Raw genomic sequence first — 18,123 nt, 5'->3', positions numbered from 1 at the left:
CTAGCTGTAAGGTAGCTTAGCCTACATATGATGTTACAAGAAGCTTGACCACCATAGAAACATGCAAAACCATGAAATGTGGATGTCTATGCTAATCATGTGATGTTGCTTTGTAGATTTGTTCTGGATAAAAATGATTCCTTACGCAGAGCTTTCCAAGGCACCGTGGTGATAGGAAGCAAATCAAGGAAGTTAAACTACCAAAACAGCAATATAAAAGACAATAACCTCAAACAAAATCACTAACAATACAGTAAGAAAAATATAACAATAAAACAATAGATTGTAGATTTTCCCAACAAGCATCTGTTCCACACCTTTCCAAAAGTGAATGGCAACTAGAAAATCCCAACCATGGGGTCAGGAGAGATTTCAAGGTTTTCATGTTGTAGAGATAGGAGATGTTTTTAGAGGGTATACAATACAGAGAGACTGGAGAAGCTGTCCTGTGAATGGAAGGTCATCTGTTCAAATCCCAGATGCAGCTGGGAAAATGAAGGCATGGAAAGTTAAAATTAAAAAAAAAAAAAAAAAAAAAACAAGGTCAGAGTGCTGTTGAGCAAGGCCCCAGTTGCTCTCAGGTGGATGTGTTAAACTGTATGCAAGTGAAGCAGGATGCTGATGGAAAACTGTATTTATGTAGATAGTTTTGCTGTAGCCTTGAGACTTTTTCCTGCAACTTACCAAGTAGGCTAAATTGGAGAAATTTGTCATGTGGCCGTTGTGGGCCAAAATGGTTGCACACCACTGTGAGAAAACTGGATCTTGGATACCACAAAGCTGAATAACAGATTATTTGAGCTCCTCAGCCTAGCCTGTGTTGTACGTGTCCGCTGACGTCCAGTCTCCCGAGGCTGCTAAATTTGTTGTTTGTGCTCCCTCGTGGGTCTCTGTGTTTTCGTTTTGCAACATCTGCTCCTAATGGTATCTTGTCACGGTCGCATCTGCTCCTGTGTGAATGCTGGCGTGCCCTCGCCTCTGTTTGTATGTGCAAGCCTGTGTGCGTGTTTGAATGTTTGTGCGTCTTTGTGCACATGGTTGAGAGTGCGTGACACTGTGAGCGAGAAAGAGGGTTTGTTTTGTTTTGTAAGTGTCACATAAGTTGATTGTGACTCTGCCCCGCTGACCCAGAGTCACGACTGAATAGAGAGACAGAAAGCGAGGGAGAGAGGAGCTCTGGTGTTTTTGTGTCTAACCTTTACACTGTAGAGGTCTGATATTGTATTGAGCAGAAATCCATAATAACAGACTGAATTCTCCACTGCGGGCCCCGGTATTGAGTCATTATGGAAAAGAATGGATTTTCACTGACATAAGTGAAGTCGTAAAGAACCGGTTCACCCCAAAAATGAAAAACTGTATCATTATCTAGACCTACTCACCCCCGTCACCATGCCGCTTGAATCATAGTGAAGTGGTGCCATGCCACTGGTCCGACGGCCCATGTTTCCAAAACCCCAATAGTCCAATAAATGTCCCATTGGACTGAAACTGCATTAGTCCAACGGAAAGTTATCCTTCAAACAAATGCCCACTGTCCCACTGGCCCGTTGCTCCAAAAATACAGTGACTGCAGGTGTAATGCTGAGTTTTGAATCCCTGCCAATAAAAGCATCCACCCTAACCTTGACCAGAGGAAACCCCTCCCGAAACTTAACCAAATATATAGAATGGACATTTTTTCGAACCATTTGGGTTTCAGAATAATGGGTGTTTCTTTTTGGGATGAAGGTTTGTTTTTATACCAATGGGACATTTTATTGGGGTTTTGGAGTAATGGGCCTTCAGACCAGTGAGCAGTCCCCAGTGTAGTGTCTCTGTCCATGCACCACACAGGGGAGAAGTTAGCACAACTCCATAGTAACCTACAGCTAAGGCCGGTGCACACTGGTTTTTGAGTTGAGCAAAACACACCCAGATTTTGGGTGTCCACTTTCTGCTGGGTGAGGACGTGCAAGATCAGTTCTCACAGTTCTTGAGGAGAGCTGTTTTGCAATCAAAGGCTGTGAGCTACATAACGCTGTAAATGCTGGTCGTTCCATGCAGGATGTGATCAGCTGGCTTTGGAAGACTTTGATGGAGTTGCGCTAGCCACCTATTAATAAAGACGCTTCAACTGTGTTTCAACTGGCATGGTGCAGGGGTGACAAGATAATGGCCAAGTTGTTATTTTGTGTGAACTGTTCCTTTAACTAATGTTTTTTCGAGACAGATTGAGTGTCCTATCAGCTGTGACGCGGGATCTTTTTGTTCCCCGCCTACATTTTCCATATCCATTCTGCTGAGTGAATGAACTGACCCCTCCGCTGCCACGACCTTTAGGTCTGAGTGGACTCGCGCTGGGAAAAACAAGATGTGCTCTCATGATCTCACTCGCAAAACCAGTCACTACTGGTTCAAACCACAGGTTCATTACCACACCAAAGAGAGGGGGTGGAAGGAAAGCCGAGGCAAGAGAAAGAGGGGAGGACAGGGAAAGGAGCAGAAACACTGAATGAGAGGGAATGAGAGAGAAAGGCAGAGATGGAAGGATGGGGAAACGAGGAAAGGAGAAAATGAAATCAAGGATTTGAGATTAAAAAGACATGGAAGATTATGATAAAATGGAGACAAATTAAAGGATAGTGAATGATAAAGAAATAGAGGGATGGTGAGAGCAAAAACAAATGCAGGGATGGGAAAGCGATAAAGGAAATTTTAGAGAATTATGGATGGTTATGGTGAGAGAGAAAGACAAAGAAGGGGCATAGAGAGAGAATAAAAAATAGGAGAGATAGAGGGATAGGGAGGGAGAGAGAGAGAGACTGAAGAAGGAGAGAGAGAGAGAGAGAGAGTGAAAGATACAGGCAAACAAAGTCTGTGTCCTGTGCTACAGTACAATGCAATTCAATTGAATGTTAATTGGGTGTGACAGGAGCCCATGTGCTCTGTGGGCAGTAAATACCAGGCTAGATGTCTTGATCGGTGTGTGTGTGTGTGTGTGTGTGTGTGTGTGTGTGGTGGGTGGTTTAGGGCAGAGAGGTCAGGGCAGATCTGTGTCACTCAACCTACACACTGGCATACACACACACACAGACAACACTGAATATTCAAACATTGCTTTCTGAACACTGACGTTTATCCTTCTCTCCCCCCTCCTTCTCTCTCTCTCTCCCTCCGTTTTCTTCTTCTCCTTCTTCATCTCCCTCTTCCTTCTTCTCCCCTCTCTATACCTCCCTGTTCCTTCTCCCCTGTGCAGTTTGACATTAACCAGCTGATGACCTCAGTGAATGTAAGTCAAAGCCTCAGCCCCGTGCACAAGCCGCCGGAGTCTCCCGGCAGTGGCACTGGCAGCAGTAGTGGCAGTGGCGGCGGCGGCAGCACCGGCAGTGTTGTGGGCGGGGCCGGCGGCACAGCGGTGGAACAGTCACCGGTGGACCGAACCAAGGGTTTCTTCCCCGACGAATCAGAACCCCTGCTCCGCTGCGACTCCACCTCCAGCAAAGACTCCGCCCTCAGCAGGACCGGCTCATTCATTACCAAAGGTGAGCCAGGACCGACCAGAACAGAACCAAACAGGATCCAATAACAATACAACAGAACTTGGGGAAATAACAGTTGAATGCTGTTATTCTGTTTTCCCTTGATGTTTTCACAGACTCCAGCTGTTGCTTTTTTTTCAGGCATCTGTTTTTTTCCCCTCTATATTCACTTGAGGATGTAAAATGGTGCAAGCAGGAGTAACATTAAACCTGCGTAATGCAATTTTTGAACGTTAGCGACCCCAAGTGGCAGTGAGCTGACTCTTTTTGGATTTTTGGATTTCAATAGCTAGAAATTCTGTAAGGTGATGACAGCAAATTGCACACAGCACACTTATGCAGTGATGTTTTTTAGAGGTGTACATTAGAGTAGATGGGAGTTCACCTCTATTGCAGCCCACACACACACACACACACACACACACACAAGCACGCACAAAACAGACAAAGACAATTATTTCTGGTCAGTGCAGTGTTCTCATGAGCACACATACTTATTCACATCATGCACCCAAAACAAAAACAGAAGCTAAATTCATTCTTCCCTCTCCGAGTCAAGCAGGAGGGCCGTATCCAGACACTTCCATCAGTCAGGCGGACTTGAAAGAGAACAGCATGACTCACTTGAATAAGCCTCCATTTCACAAAACCCCTCCTAAAGGCAACGACTGAGTAAATGTGATCAAACAGCGTGTCACATCTTTTGTCTCTCATAGCGTTTCTGGTCGCTGGATATTTGTCAGAGAGAAAAAAAAAAAACCTTAGCAGTAGGCTGTGAAGACTTTGTATATTAGTGGTGTCAAATTTTCACACCCTTAGTAAATTATTTAGACACTAATGTGTCTCATACAGCCCTGTCACTGAAAATAATGTTACCATGCACTCATATATAGATGGTTTATGTGTGTTGGCTGCCCCCATGTGGACGCTTCGAGTATTGCGCCTAGGTTTGTGAATTTTTTTGTATTTACTGACAGTGAACAGTGTGTGTGAGCAATAATGGTTTATTTTATGAGCAGCAGCTGAAAAAAAACACTTGGATTTTAATAAGAGCTGTTTCCATTTAAAGATATTTGATTTTGAAAAAGTTGTATCTATGATTAAGCTTATTGTTTACATTATTTGTAAGTAATTATTAATGCAATTCGTTTTTTATTATTCTCATTCTTATTATAATTTTAATAAAATTTAGTGTTCACTCCTTGCAACAGTTACTGATACTGGATGTATTATAGACAATAAAACTAGAATAATTTAAAGGTAATTAGATAAGCAGTAGAGACAGACATGAATTAAGAAAAGTTTTTTTTAAAAAAAGTAGGTACAATAATAAAGCATAGCTGTTACCAAGATAACAGCCATCCACTGAATAAATAGCAGTTCTTACAGTTTTTCTTTGGCTAGTCTTTCCTGTCTTTTCTTTATTTTTCACCCTCTGCCATTTTTTTTTTCTCTTTGATTCCTCTTACATCCACATAAGCCTCTTTTACCTCACACACCATTATAACCTTTTATGATCCAGATGCCTTCAGTGACTTGACTCTCCTCTGCCTGTCTCTGTGCCTTTTGCAGAGAAGAAAGACACCGTGCTTCGGCAAGTGCGTCTGGACCCGTGCGACTTGCAGCCCATCTTCGACGACATGCTGCACATCCTGAACCCCGAAGAGCTGCACGTCATCGAGGAGATCCCGGCCGCAGAGGACAAGCTGGACCGGCTGTTTGAGATCGCGGGAGTGAAGAGTCAGGAGGCCAGCCAGACGCTGCTGGACTCCGTCTACAGCCACCTCCCCGACCTGCTATAGCCGAGGAAGCAGGGTGGTGGAGAACCAGCTGGGTTATTGGCACGGGAATCAAAACAGAATTTCAAAGTGGAAAGGAAGAGTCAGTTCTGGTGTTCAAGGATCTAGGAGTGATTTAGTTGCAGGTGAATTTTTGGTTCTTGAATCGATTGATCTGATCACCGCATGAGCTGAGCAGATGGACTCTTGATTTGATGTCACTTCACATTCTTGGGTGGCTCAAGCTTCTTATTGTGGCCAAGTGGGTGACCTAATTCCTCCAATATAAGTCTTTCCAAGTTTTTCGGTGGACTTACCTGACACACAGGTCCCCAGTGTCCTCCCGACTCCCTCTTTTGTTGCCTTCTGTATACACACTGTTACTCCTTCAAAGCACCTCTATCCTCTAGCACCGTCCTTAAGGCTACGATACAGGGTCAACACTTTAAAGCAATTCATGTAATTAGGTGAATTCAGAATTAATTACATGTGTTCAGCCGGTACTCCTTGCCCTTTTCAAGGCAGTGTTACACAACTCTAGCAGGGACAGAGTTACCCAAATATAATGATCTTGATTCCCCACACTAGGGAAAACATGGAAAAGAAGATAAATATAATTTGACTACTGGGGGAAAATATAAGGTTTGCTTTGTTTATCTTAACCTGCAGGTAATGTGTTCACTTTTAAATGATAATACCAGTGTTTTCTGAAGTTTGTGCCCATCATCCAAGTTCCTCTTCATTATCTACAGCACTCCTGGTTTGTCAGCAGACTTTGAAAAGAGTGAGGTAATCCATGAAACCGAACCTTTGTTTCCGTACTGGCATTCTTTCATTTTACTACAGATGAGTGGTTTCATATCAGTGCTCTGCTTTTTATCAGTCACCTGACGTTCACAAGAAAAAAAATACTCGGAAGTCATCTACCAGGAAAAAAAACATCTCAAAAACATACTGCCTTAATTTAAGTGTCACATTTCTTCTTATCACATACAGCACGCATGGAAAAATGTTTGATGGAAGTGGTAAATGGGTTATAACTCTGAATGACACTGGTATTATCCTTCAGAGTTTAAGGTGTTTAAGTGTCTTGCAAGATAAATCAAGTGCAGTCTAGGTATCTCAAAAAATTGTAAATACATTCATAGATGCCCAGATGAGGATTGACCCTAAAGTCATGTGCCTGACCCTGATAAGTCTCCCGTTTTTCAACCCCTACTCTGGGTAGCTCCATGTTCCCATGCCAACCTGCCTACACATACTGTAGAGAAGATGAACTGTGTAGGTCTAAGCTTCATAGTGTGTAACCACTCTGCCAGAACAACAGGGGTGCAGTGCTGTATGCCCTGACCTGCTGCTCTGGAAGCAAAGCCATATATCTAAAATATTGGATTAAACATTGAAATAATCTGGTGTGAGAATACCCAAAAGGTTAAGTAATCTAATCCTGAAATATTACAATATATGGCTTTGCCTTGAACTTGTTGATTTTTGGAGAACGGCTCCAAAACAACATCCAATCAGAGAACGGGACGGGGGCTGAGCGTCCCGTGCCCAGGCCTGTGTCTCTGGAACCAAAGCCATATATCTAAAGCTGTTTAGATACGTCGCTTTGGGAGCTCTGTTACTGTTGGACTCACGGACAGTGTACCACAAATACTACTACCACCACTACGCACATTAAACATTACACTCACTGCTAGCTGGCCCTCTTCGCCTCAACAATGTAGCATTTAAAAAAAAAAAAAAAAAAAGTGTTCTTGATACATTTTGGAGCTTCGTGTCTGTGTGTTTCTGGATCAGACACAGGCGTCTGAGCGTTTCAGTGCTATAGAAACAGTAAAAAAAACGACAAAAAAAAGATTTCTTTTTCACGCAGTTGTATGTTGCTACATGTGTAGCTGATACTAAAAATGTAACAATATTGATGCACTAATTGTTTTCTCTATGGGAGAGGCAGACATGTATTTTCTCTCTCCTTGCCACTCTCTTTCTTTTACTCTGAAATGCTGTTAACTAACATTTGATTATGTTGTCATTTAAAAAAAAAAAACATTTATTTTGAATTATATTATTGTTGTAGCTTTTCTTTTTTCTTTTCTTTTTTTTTTTTTTTAGCATTTTGATTACCCAGTTGCAACAGTGTATGTCATGTTCTGACGGGCATTCAGATATATTTCTCCTCCGCTTGGTGTGACACGACGACCTCACTGGGATGTAAGATATGCATACTCCATACTCTACTTGAAATCTGTCTACTTCGTTGTACTTGATTTAAAGGAGAAAGAAACTATGTACTATTTCCGCTCCTTCTGAATTCCATGTTCCTACAATAATAATAAAAAATATATATAATAAAAAAAAAAGCACCACCAAAAACTCACTGACGTTCAAAAGATGATTTCGCTGTGAAGTGTTTGGCGTTGAGTTGAACAGGCGCCGTGAGAGCAGCACATGTCTCCTCGCCAAGCCAGTCCAAGCTACTCTGGTGCTAGACGTGAACACCCACCGGTTTGGCCTGAAACTGGGGCGCTCGACCCCGGACTATTAGCTATTTAAAGTATTCCAGACTGAGTGAAGAGTGAAGATTGCACTGCTGCGGACTGGTGATGGGGATGTTGATGAGGATGAGGATGATGATGAAATGAAATGAAATGAAAGATGAGGACTGTGACTCTGATGTGTGAGCTTGCTGTCCACATCACTGTGGAGACCAGCAGGGGTGTGAGCGTGTGGAGGTGATGCTGGAGGGAGAGTGGTTGAGGTTTGAAATGCACATGTCGGCGGATGATTTAATCAAACTTCACACGTGTAATCAGTATGTTTACTACTATGTAACCTCTTAAAATCAACCAATTAAAGCTCAGAACATTTGTCATAACGCTGCCTGTGGCTGTCATTTACTCAAGGTTTGTAGCCCTGCAAAAGGTACAAGGCACATGTTATATATATTGTGTCACCACAGTGGTATCTGTCAGTCAGAGTGTGTGTGTGTGTGTGTGTGGACAGGTTCTTGTGAACTCAGTAACTCAAAAACCATACACAATAGGGACTTAATACTTATACCAGTAGATGATATATTTGATTTTGGAGCACCATTCTACATTAATGTGAGTTTTTTTTTTTTTTCTTGAAATAATTGATACATGCATACATGTACAATCTGTGGCCACTTTATTAGGTCCACCTATAGTTCAGTACAACAGCTCTTCCATAAATTCTACCTTTTAATAAAGTTTAGGGTTAGGGTTATTTGGGTGGATAAAAAAAAAATCTTCGTTTTTTTATTTTGGGTGAACTTGTCCTTGTTATATAAAGACTTATGTCCTACGTAAGGTGCAAGGTGACATAGAGGTATTTGATAAGTTAACCATTGGATTACTTTCTAACCTAACAGGCATTACTGGTTTAAAAATAATAAATACAATAGGTTATTTACCTACCAAGCCCATTGTTACTGTAAGTGACTCAACCTCGTATGTGTTCCCACACACATGCACGCACACACACGTAAACAGCATTGTTAATTAACTCAGCTTCCTTGTTTAGATTCCTAGTAACATTTCAATGGTTGAGCAGAGCACAAACATTCACAACCACAAAAAGTAAAAGAACTCAAGACATGCAGCACCCAGACCGTGAAGTGACTGCATGAAATATTTAACCAGTTATAGCTTCAATTCATCTGAACTATACAGCGTGGTGTATTAAAACTGTCACTATCTCACACTAATACACTGACAATCTGTTGCAAAAGTGGCTTTTTATATGTATTTGGCCTGTGTTACGCTGAGTTTCGCATCCCTGCCGAGAAATGCATCCACCCCTGTTTGCCCTAACCTTAACCTGAGGATACCCCTGCCCAAACGTAACCAAATTTACAAAGAGGATGCATTTCTCATCATGACTCCGCATGAACGCCAAACTTGGCGTAACAACTGGCACAATCTTCAAAATAAAACAGAATGTGTTCCAACTTGGTAATAGACTTGGTAATAGACTTTTGAAGCTGAAGGGAGTGCTGCCCTGGGTCAAAAGAAAATGATTGCAGTGACAGGAAATGGAAAAAACAATAAGGTACCCTTCCAAGATGAGGTCAGATATCAGAGAAAATAGGACTATTGAACTGTCTTATGAACGACATCTATCTGATTTATACTGTTCTTTACAGATGGACGCCATCCGTAAGACAGATCAAGTCTCGTTTCATTGTCTAAAATAGATTTTTTTTGGCGGGAGGCCCTCCTCTTCGTGTACTGTATTTTTACAGGGCTTTACACAGATTAGAAATATCTCACGTTCTCCCATGTTCCAAGTAAATTTTTCAAAATATAAAATTGTACAACATGGCTTGGAAGGGTGCCTATTATTTGACAAAACATTGTCAGTGTCCCAGTTGTAGCTAAAGGCGGTAAAATGGGATCTCCATGTCATGAGGTCCCAAGTTTCACCCCAGCTATTTTATCATATACACCACCCCCCACCCCCCACCCCCCAAATTTCAGGTGTGACAGCTACTTGTTTTATTTTGAAAGTAACATCACCCACCTGCGGGCTTATTATACTGATACAACAGAGGCCCCTGGTTATTTAATATTTATAAGAATATCAGTGGAGTATACCTTATCCTGTATAAAATACCAAGTCTACTGCACTGAACAACTTTTTTTTTTTTTTTTTTTTTTTTTTTTTTAAATAGAAATGGACACTTTACCAGAGTTTTACCTTTTCACCTGCTCTGTTTCAACAACCCCATCACAGGTTATCACCTATGACCTTTCCAGTCCTGTCAGGTGCAGGAATGTTGGATAATGACGTTTCTTCACTTAATTGCAAGTTTTGTTGAAATGAGCAGCTTCACCACACAGGGATTAATTAATTATTTATTGGAAAAAAATAAATGACTTCAAATACAGGTCAATAACTGTCAATATGAACTACGTCAGGCACATTCGGGCTCACACTGAAAGTGACGGACTTGCTTCAGCACATGTGGATCTGTTACTTGGCTTTTTCTTCCTGTGAGGAGAAAGAACATAACTGAGGATGGACTTTAGAGTAGCATTTGTAAGAAAGCAGCAAATCCCCTACTATACTGTTACATACTGAGTTGCTTGTTCTGCAAAAAATATTAAGGCACGTCAGTTCAAAAGATATAGAGTACATTTCCAAATTTGTGGATAATTCAAATGTAATTGTCTTTAACCAGCAAAAGTTCAATCAGCACGCGTTGATTAGTTGAATCCATCAACAGATTAAGTGAATTTGCGCTTTTAAGTTATCATTGGCTGGGACTGACCTATACACAAATTTTCATGATGATTATCATTATTTTAATTCTTCTAAGAAACAGACCTATGGCCCTGTTTAACTCTTATGTAATCTGTTCAGCTAAACCCAGATCAAATATTTGTTCAACTCATAACTGAAAGTCAAAAACACAAACTTACGATTAGGAAGCCATGAATATGAAAGTTCATGATCCAAAATGAGTATGTTTCACCAAACTGCACTATTGAACTTCATGTCCAGATATGCACCAGAAAAAAATTGTCTACTTGAGCATGTAACACAGACATGAATTTGGGATGGCTCCCATGTCTGAGGTACCTTGATGACGCTGGCCAGCTCCAGCAGTGCCTGCTCATAGCCGGCCTCCATACTCCTCAGATTCTTGGGCTGCACAATGTGCTTTCGGATCCCGGGACTGCCCGCTTCCGCCACCATCTTAAGGAAGTTCTTCTCCTGTGGAGTTATATTACAGTTGTCTGTCTCCCTGTCACCTGTACGCTCACGTGCAGAATGGCTGGAACTTAGAGATGAGAATGAGATAATGTTTTACCTGTACTGCCAACAGAAAGGTGAAGGCCAGACCTGATTTTCCTGCCCTCGCTGTTCTTCCAATCCTGTGGCAAACACAACATGCACACAACATGATGACACAGCACTAGTTAACATGGAGGACTAACAAACGAACAAACAATTAAATAAATAAAACGGAATTTCCCAAATAATTTTGTATTTAAATAAAATAAAATGATCGTCATGGGAATGCCGATGATTGATTGATGATGATTTTGAGCAAATGAGGATAAGAAAACAACTCACCTGTGAATGTAAGTCCTAACATATTGTGGTGCATCATAATTCAAAACACATTTGACCCCATTGATGTCGATGCCTCTCGCAGCAGCGTCAGTGCTAATCAACCTGTGAAGAGATGATACAGTTTTGATACAGTTTCCCTTTCATTTCCCATAACATAGTACGAATTTAGGAATAACTAACTACAATTGTGGGATGCTTTATACACAAATCAACATATATTCAATCTAAGCACACACACACACACACACACACACACTCACAGCTGGATCTTTCCCTGTTCAAAATCCTTCAGCGTCCTCTTTCTCTCACTGGGAGAGAGTCGAGAGGAGAACTCAGCGGCTTGCACTCCGCCAAAGAGCTGCACCAGTAGGAACAGTCTGCAGAGACAAAACAGTATCACCAAATAATGCCACAACAAAGTGCCCGGCAACTGACATCCCATGCACAAACATTGGTACATAAAGGGCTTTAAACAGAGAGTTGTTTGAGCCGACCTGTGTGCGGCCTCCCTGGAGTTGGTGAAACACAGGATGGGGCTCAACTTCATGCGCAGGACAAAGTGGAGGACGAGAAGAGGCTTTTTGGTCAGCGTGCAGTGCACATAATACTCCTGGAGGAGACAATCCACACATACAAAACAATGACATGCCTGTGTGGTACAGTCATTCATGAAAAGAAGCAAGCAAGTTAGAGTTAACATCTGGTGCAAGTCGCACTGGGTGTAATTTTTTGTGTGGTGCTACTTGAAGCTTGGGGACTTTTTGTGGTGTTGTGGGCCAATCAGTTTCATTTTCAGGGTACTAGATATCAACGTAAAAAACACATCATTCCCCAAAGGTTCATCAGATTTGACCAAGCAGCATGAGAGACACTGAGTGTGAGGCTTTGGGCCCTGTTGGTCTGGCCCTGGTAGTGGTGCTGTGGTGGGGGCAGTCTGGTTTATATAGAAAACGTCAGCACCAAAATACATTGTTCCACCGTTTGTCAAAAACAGACGAGCAGAGAAAAACTGTGAGATACAGGTAGACAGACAGAGACCGTTCCATATTCCTTTCATGGATTGTGCAGGACACAAAGACATCTTTTTCACTGCCGCGACTTCATGGCTCTGCATTTCTGAGAACTCTTACCGTCAGACCCTCGGGGAAGTTGTATCGGTCCTCTGTCTGGGAGGTGGGCTCTGACGTGCTGAGCTGACTGCAGGTGGGGCTGTTAGCGTGGCTGTGGACCGAGCTGAAGAGTCTGGGCTGGTAAAGGCCCAGCTGCTGCAGCTTCTCTGGGTTCTGGGTGAGGGTGGCAGAGAACAGCAGCTTCTGCAGGGGCATCTGGGGTGGAGACAGGCTGCATGGAGCAACAGAAGAACACATGGTTACTACTGTAGGCGGGGCAATGCTCAATTTGTTCAACTGTGACTTTTTAGGGTATAATCTGTGGTTCTGGTCCAACTGTGAAACATAATGGAAAGTTTACATTGATGCATTTTTACATTTGCTTTGACTAAGTTCACACTGTCTTCCAAATGTGTCTCTGATTTATTTTGCTCTGCCAGGCTTTCTAAGCATGATCAAGTTATCAGATGTTGATATCCATCCTCTTATATTTCTAAAAGCCTTGGAAACTAGGCCTGTTTCTCACTCCTAACAATCAGCACTGCAGTTTGCTGGGAAGATGACCAAAACCTGCATTTTTAGGCATCTCTGTATGTTTATTTAAAATAAACACCTCCAAAGACGTTTGACGTAAATGTGTCTGTGCTATCTTTTTTATGTTCCCATGCAAGCATTTCACTGCGGTACATAAAAGAAATTCCTCAAAGAATTCTACTGAGTGAGTATGAATGAGAGTAATTCATTAAAATCAGGAAAATGACATTTCTGGGCTACCTGGGGTTTTATGTTCATCAGGTGAATAGACACTGTTTTTCTTTCTGTGTGGCTCGTGAGGGTTCAGGTGACAGGCTGACCCACCTGGCTGCTGTGACGAACGCGGGCTCAGTCCTCTTGAAGATGGACACAGCTTCAGGTCCACTCCCAGATCTGTACACCGACTTGGTTACTTGACTGAGCCAAAAATGATGCATGCTGTCGATCATCCGGTCGGCCTCGTCAATAATCTGTTTAAGAACAAGTTTAGGGTCGCAGCTGAGACTCAAACCATGAAAAATTCTTTGGAAAAGGCAGACTTTTATTGGATCCCAGTATTTGACATAGTATGTGGTGGATTTTTCAAAACAGATTGATGATTTTAATTGATTAAATTAAGTAAGACGTGTTGATTATGAGAACTTACAAGGAATCTGAGCTGGTCCAGACATAAGCCCGAATTCTTGTTGATGTGATCGACCAGTCGACCTGGAGTAGTCACAACAATATCTGCTAAACTGCGCCTCATGCCACCTCTGCAGAAAATACATAAAGGAACAATTCCATAATAATTACACAATTATGCAAGTGATTTATTTTCTTTTCATTTTTTGATAATAAATTTTATCATTATTATAATGGAGGCAATGAAAGTATTTTTGCACTCTTTTACTTATGTTATTTCAGTGATCAGTTTTTGATAAAAAATAACCAAGACTCTAATTGCTACTGCGCTCAAGGTAGTGCTCTCTGAATTAGTGAAATCAAGGACTATATAACAATTAGACCCAAAGATTTTCAATAACCCTAAAGGCAAGGGATGGCATAATACTGTACTTTTTTTAGGCCAATCATCCCTTCCCAGTTAAAGATGAAAGTGGCATTTCGACACTTGGGGTCTTTGTCAGGCCAAATGAATTTGTCCTGCACTAATAGCCAACTTGACCTGGATGTGCACACCATTGTGTTGCTTCTACCTTTTGTTTTCACGCTCACCTCATTTCTGAGAGTGAAGCCTGCTCTGCAGCAAAAGACTTCTGACCAGCCAGCATGACAACTTTCAGAGTGGTGCCTTCGGCGTATGTTGTAAAGACTTTGCAAACCTGCACGGAGAAACATGTCAGCTAAGCATTTTCAAACCTCTGGAGCAAACGGCGGTGTTGACATTGAATGGGGTGAAATAACACCCTATTCAACCAAAACAGTCATTGTGCAAATTGTTTTGAAAGTTTAGATACCTGTTGGGCAAGCTCTTTGGTTGGCAACACGGCCAAAGCCCGCACTTCACACACAACCCGCTTCATCAGCGCCTGATATCATACACAGAAATCCATTTTATAAATACTAACAAATGAGAAATAATGCAGTCAGCATACCATGCATCAATAATAAATAACAGGGACAAGTCCTGGAACTCCTCCACTGACTGTCAGTAGAATTTGAAGACAGAATGAAATTACTGGCTATGATATTATTGGGACTGGGAAAGAGATTCTGGTTAATGTCTCATATCAACAGGACAGGACTAATGCTGCGTTCCAGGCCACCCGTAACTGGTGGTTTACCGGTTAAAGTGGGTGGGGCTATAGCCAAACCTGTGAATTCACGCCTGTGAACTCGATTGTGCTCAATGTACTCCAGCTTCCTTGTTCGACGTCACGCAGTTTATGTTTTGTACACAAACAGGAGACGGTTGTTCTTCAAGTAGCCAACAGTGAGAAATATTGTATTGGGTAGAGATAAAAAGTAGTTTTTTACAGATCATAAAGTTTCATCTGTATCAGACATGAAACAGGTTTCTTCTTACCTTACATGTTTCGGCGGTAAGCTTCCTCTGATGAAGGCGGAAGCTTACCGCCGAAACATGTAAGGTGAAACTTTATGATCTATATAAAGTGTAGACACTATGAATCTTCACGGACTAGTAGTTTTTTACGTTGTAAATACTACATATACCATTACCTGTTAAGTGTATGAAATTAAATAACATAAGCATGCTCACAGCACGTTCCGCCATTGCTGTTTGTAACAAGAATGTTTGTCGGTTATGCCCGGAACGGTTTGAAGTCGTGACTCATGACTTTGAGGTCGTGATTCACAGGTACAATTCCGCGCTGGAAAACAGGATAGGACTCGGAGAGAATTCAGTGTCAGGCTGTGATTCATCTTTGCTTGAGGTCGCTCACCTGTAGGACAGGTATGACAAAAGCAAGAGTCTTTCCGCTGCCCGTTGGTGCAGACACACAAATATCTCTGGGCCTGTAACCTCCTCGGCCAATCAGCAGCCCTTGGTGTGCACTTTCAAGTATGGCTGGGATGACCTCTGCTTGCACTGTGAAAAAATTTGAAAAAAAAAAACAAAAAAACAAACAAAAAAAAAAAGTCACAGAATCACAATTTTGACACCTCTTAATGAACTTGTTAAAGGAAAGAGGTGAAAATGGTATCAAACATCTTGTCTCAGTTTGGGTAAGTCAGGAAAAGAGTAGTCTGCCCAAAACTCTGGAGTATATCCTTAAGGTAACATTGAAGATGAGCTGAAACCTAGTCTTTATTGTCACCTGGGAAAAAGTGTTGAATTCCATTATTTTCTAGCTTCTTCACAAGCTGAGCAGAGATTCCTTGTATTTCAGAGATGGGGACCAGATTGCTTTTAATGTCTCTGTTGATCACATCAGGCTTGGCAAGCCACTGGGGCAGGATCCTCTGCACCTGGAGCAGCAAAAGAACATACAGGAGGAGTCCAACCAGTTAGAGTGGGATTCAAACCCATGCAGAGAAAGGAGTGATATTTCCATTATGAGTGATATTTTCTGTACCTTTTGGACCGGTTTATTCTCAAATCCTCCAAGAACTGTGAAGCCGGTCTGGGCAGAGATCCTCTCTGTGTCCTGTTTTGTTCGGTTGTGTTTGGTCTCCTCTTCCTCTTCTGCCATGTTCACCTGTTTGTCTCCTCCAGCAACAGGAGTGTCTGCATCTTTTACCAAACCACCTAAAATCCCGAGAAAGAACAAAACACAAACTGAACAGTGTGTATAGTATACTCCACATCGCAATTTAAATTGTTTGTAATGCGCTACATTTTGAAAGTGACCTTGTCAGTGCTGGGTCCTATATACAGCATAAAGTCCTAGGAAGGTTACATTTAAATCTATAATTCATTGTGTTCACATTACGTTGCCGCTGGGCCCTGTTTTGTCCGGACTCTGCCTCTATCTAAACAGCCATGTTAGCCCGTGCACAGAGCTGATCACTACAGAACACCAAGTGAGGCTGTCTAATTACTATTATATTACTAACTGCATTCATACTGCAATATTAAAATACCTCATTTCGTAATAAATGTTCACTGCTGTTGAAAATAATCTTCATGTTGAAATAGAAGGCCCTAATTTGGTTTAATCATCAATCCCCTCATTTGTGATTAATAACAGCAATCATAATGTCTAGCATAATAATGAAACCATCATTTGCATTATGACCCTTAAGCTGATTTACTGAACAAATAAAATGGGTACATGTTTGGTTATAGAGCCATTTTACATGTTTTATATGTGTAAGCCCACATTATAGGCCTCCGATAAGTGTTAAAGGTCACATATCCATTCAGTGAGTCCACAAGATGTCCTATTTATTGACTTAACGCCAGCCTTGGGTTTTGTCTCGTAGTGTCGTCACATTTCAGACCCATGGCTCTTTAGGAAAAACTCATCTGCTTAAAAAACATTGACTGTATTATGCTGGAACAAGTGGTATCATTCAAACAGTTCAGCTCCAGCTTGGGCGGAAATATGTTATGAGCACAAACCTGATTGATCATTTATCTCCTGTTTTGTATCTTTCTTTATCTTCTTCTTTTTCTCCTTGGCAGGCTCTTCATGGCTGACGGCGTCAGATATGTCAAACGTCACAGATACTGTTGGTGTTACTTCTAATTTCTTTTTTTTGGAGATCCGTGGCTCGTCATTGTTGCCCTTCTCAGTTTTTCTTTTCTTTTTGACCACAGGTTGATGACTCTGGTCTCTAGGCAGGTGCTCTCTGTGTCTCTCCTTCTCTTTTGCCTTCTGCTGCAGTTTGGCCAACAAAAGCTTGGACCGAGACTCTCTGTTTGACACACTCTCATCTTCATCATCTCCGAGGTATCTGTGAACAAAATCAAAGACAATACATATACATAGAGTCGTGTGGATATACTAAGGAGTGAATAGAGCCACAGGAGTCATTCATTCAGTAGTGGGTACCTCTTGTGCTCCATTTATTAAATAGTTAGATAGTAGTAATATCATAGTTAATTGAAACAACGATTTACATTTCATTTATGTGAACAATTAATGTAAAATTACAACCCCTAACGTACCTGTTCATAAGAAATAGAGACATTTTAGCAGGAAGATGTCCTAAAATGTCCTACGAAAGTTTATTTTCCTCTTCTTCTTTTCAAGTATCCTGTATGGGGAATGTGCAGGGAGACAGTCACACACCACTGGTCAGCTAAACATGGTCCAGATTGCAAATTTCAAAGTAATCTTTCGAAAAAAAAAGTTAGATAAAACAACTATCTGCTGTGTGATCGCCTAACACTTTCTCGTGTGTTTTTCTTGTACACATGCCATGGGGCGCTTGAAAATGACGTCAGTCGCCATTTTTTGACAGTAATATGGACGCTGCCACTTTAATAAGACCGCTTGGTGCTACAGTTTAAAAATAAAACAAACAATACATCCTTTCTGAGCTATGATCAATAGATAATATATCAGTCGTTTACCCAATCAGATGAATGTGGCATAATCTTTACCCCAATAAGATAAAAACGTGTTTTCATTAGCCAACCCCTTCCTGTGGATGCAGCCACGT

General features: G+C 41.5%; 2 protein-coding genes across 2 annotated transcripts in view; one reads left to right on the top strand and one right to left on the bottom strand.

Moving 5' to 3' along the window:
- tnfrsf21 (tumor necrosis factor receptor superfamily, member 21) overlaps positions 1 to 8,180 on the top strand; it is a 46,274-nt gene extending 38,094 nt beyond the window's left edge. Inside the window, exons 5-6 of the mRNA XM_030047376.1 lie at positions 3,239 to 3,524; positions 5,094 to 8,180. Of these exons, the coding sequence (XP_029903236.1) occupies positions 3,239 to 3,524; positions 5,094 to 5,323 (516 nt within the window). The 3' untranslated portion in view covers positions 5,324 to 8,180. The remainder of the gene's footprint in view (positions 1 to 3,238; positions 3,525 to 5,093) is intronic.
- A 1,989-nt stretch (positions 8,181 to 10,169) lies between these two features.
- ddx51 (DEAD (Asp-Glu-Ala-Asp) box polypeptide 51) lies at positions 10,170 to 17,872 on the bottom strand. Its single transcript, XM_030046549.1, has 16 exons — positions 17,627 to 17,872; positions 17,078 to 17,412; positions 16,089 to 16,261; positions 15,831 to 15,981; positions 15,456 to 15,601; positions 14,508 to 14,579; positions 14,266 to 14,372; positions 13,697 to 13,805; positions 13,375 to 13,520; positions 12,538 to 12,748; positions 11,902 to 12,017; positions 11,668 to 11,784; positions 11,408 to 11,509; positions 11,142 to 11,205; positions 10,910 to 11,044; positions 10,170 to 10,318 (listed from the first exon to the last, which is right to left on the bottom strand). Exons 1-16 carry the CDS (start codon positions 17,647 to 17,649, stop codon positions 10,301 to 10,303), a joined length of 2,025 nt encoding a protein of 674 aa, XP_029902409.1. The 5' UTR covers positions 17,650 to 17,872; the 3' UTR covers positions 10,170 to 10,300.
- Positions 17,873 to 18,123: the final 251 nt, after the last annotated feature.

Source organism: Myripristis murdjan, chromosome 24, assembly GCF_902150065.1.
Source record: "Myripristis murdjan chromosome 24, fMyrMur1.1, whole genome shotgun sequence".
NCBI classification, from domain to species: domain Eukaryota; kingdom Metazoa; phylum Chordata; class Actinopteri; order Holocentriformes; family Holocentridae; genus Myripristis; species Myripristis murdjan.
The sequence above is the reverse complement of the archived record's forward strand: the minus strand, read 5'-3'. Positions and strand labels throughout refer to the sequence as shown.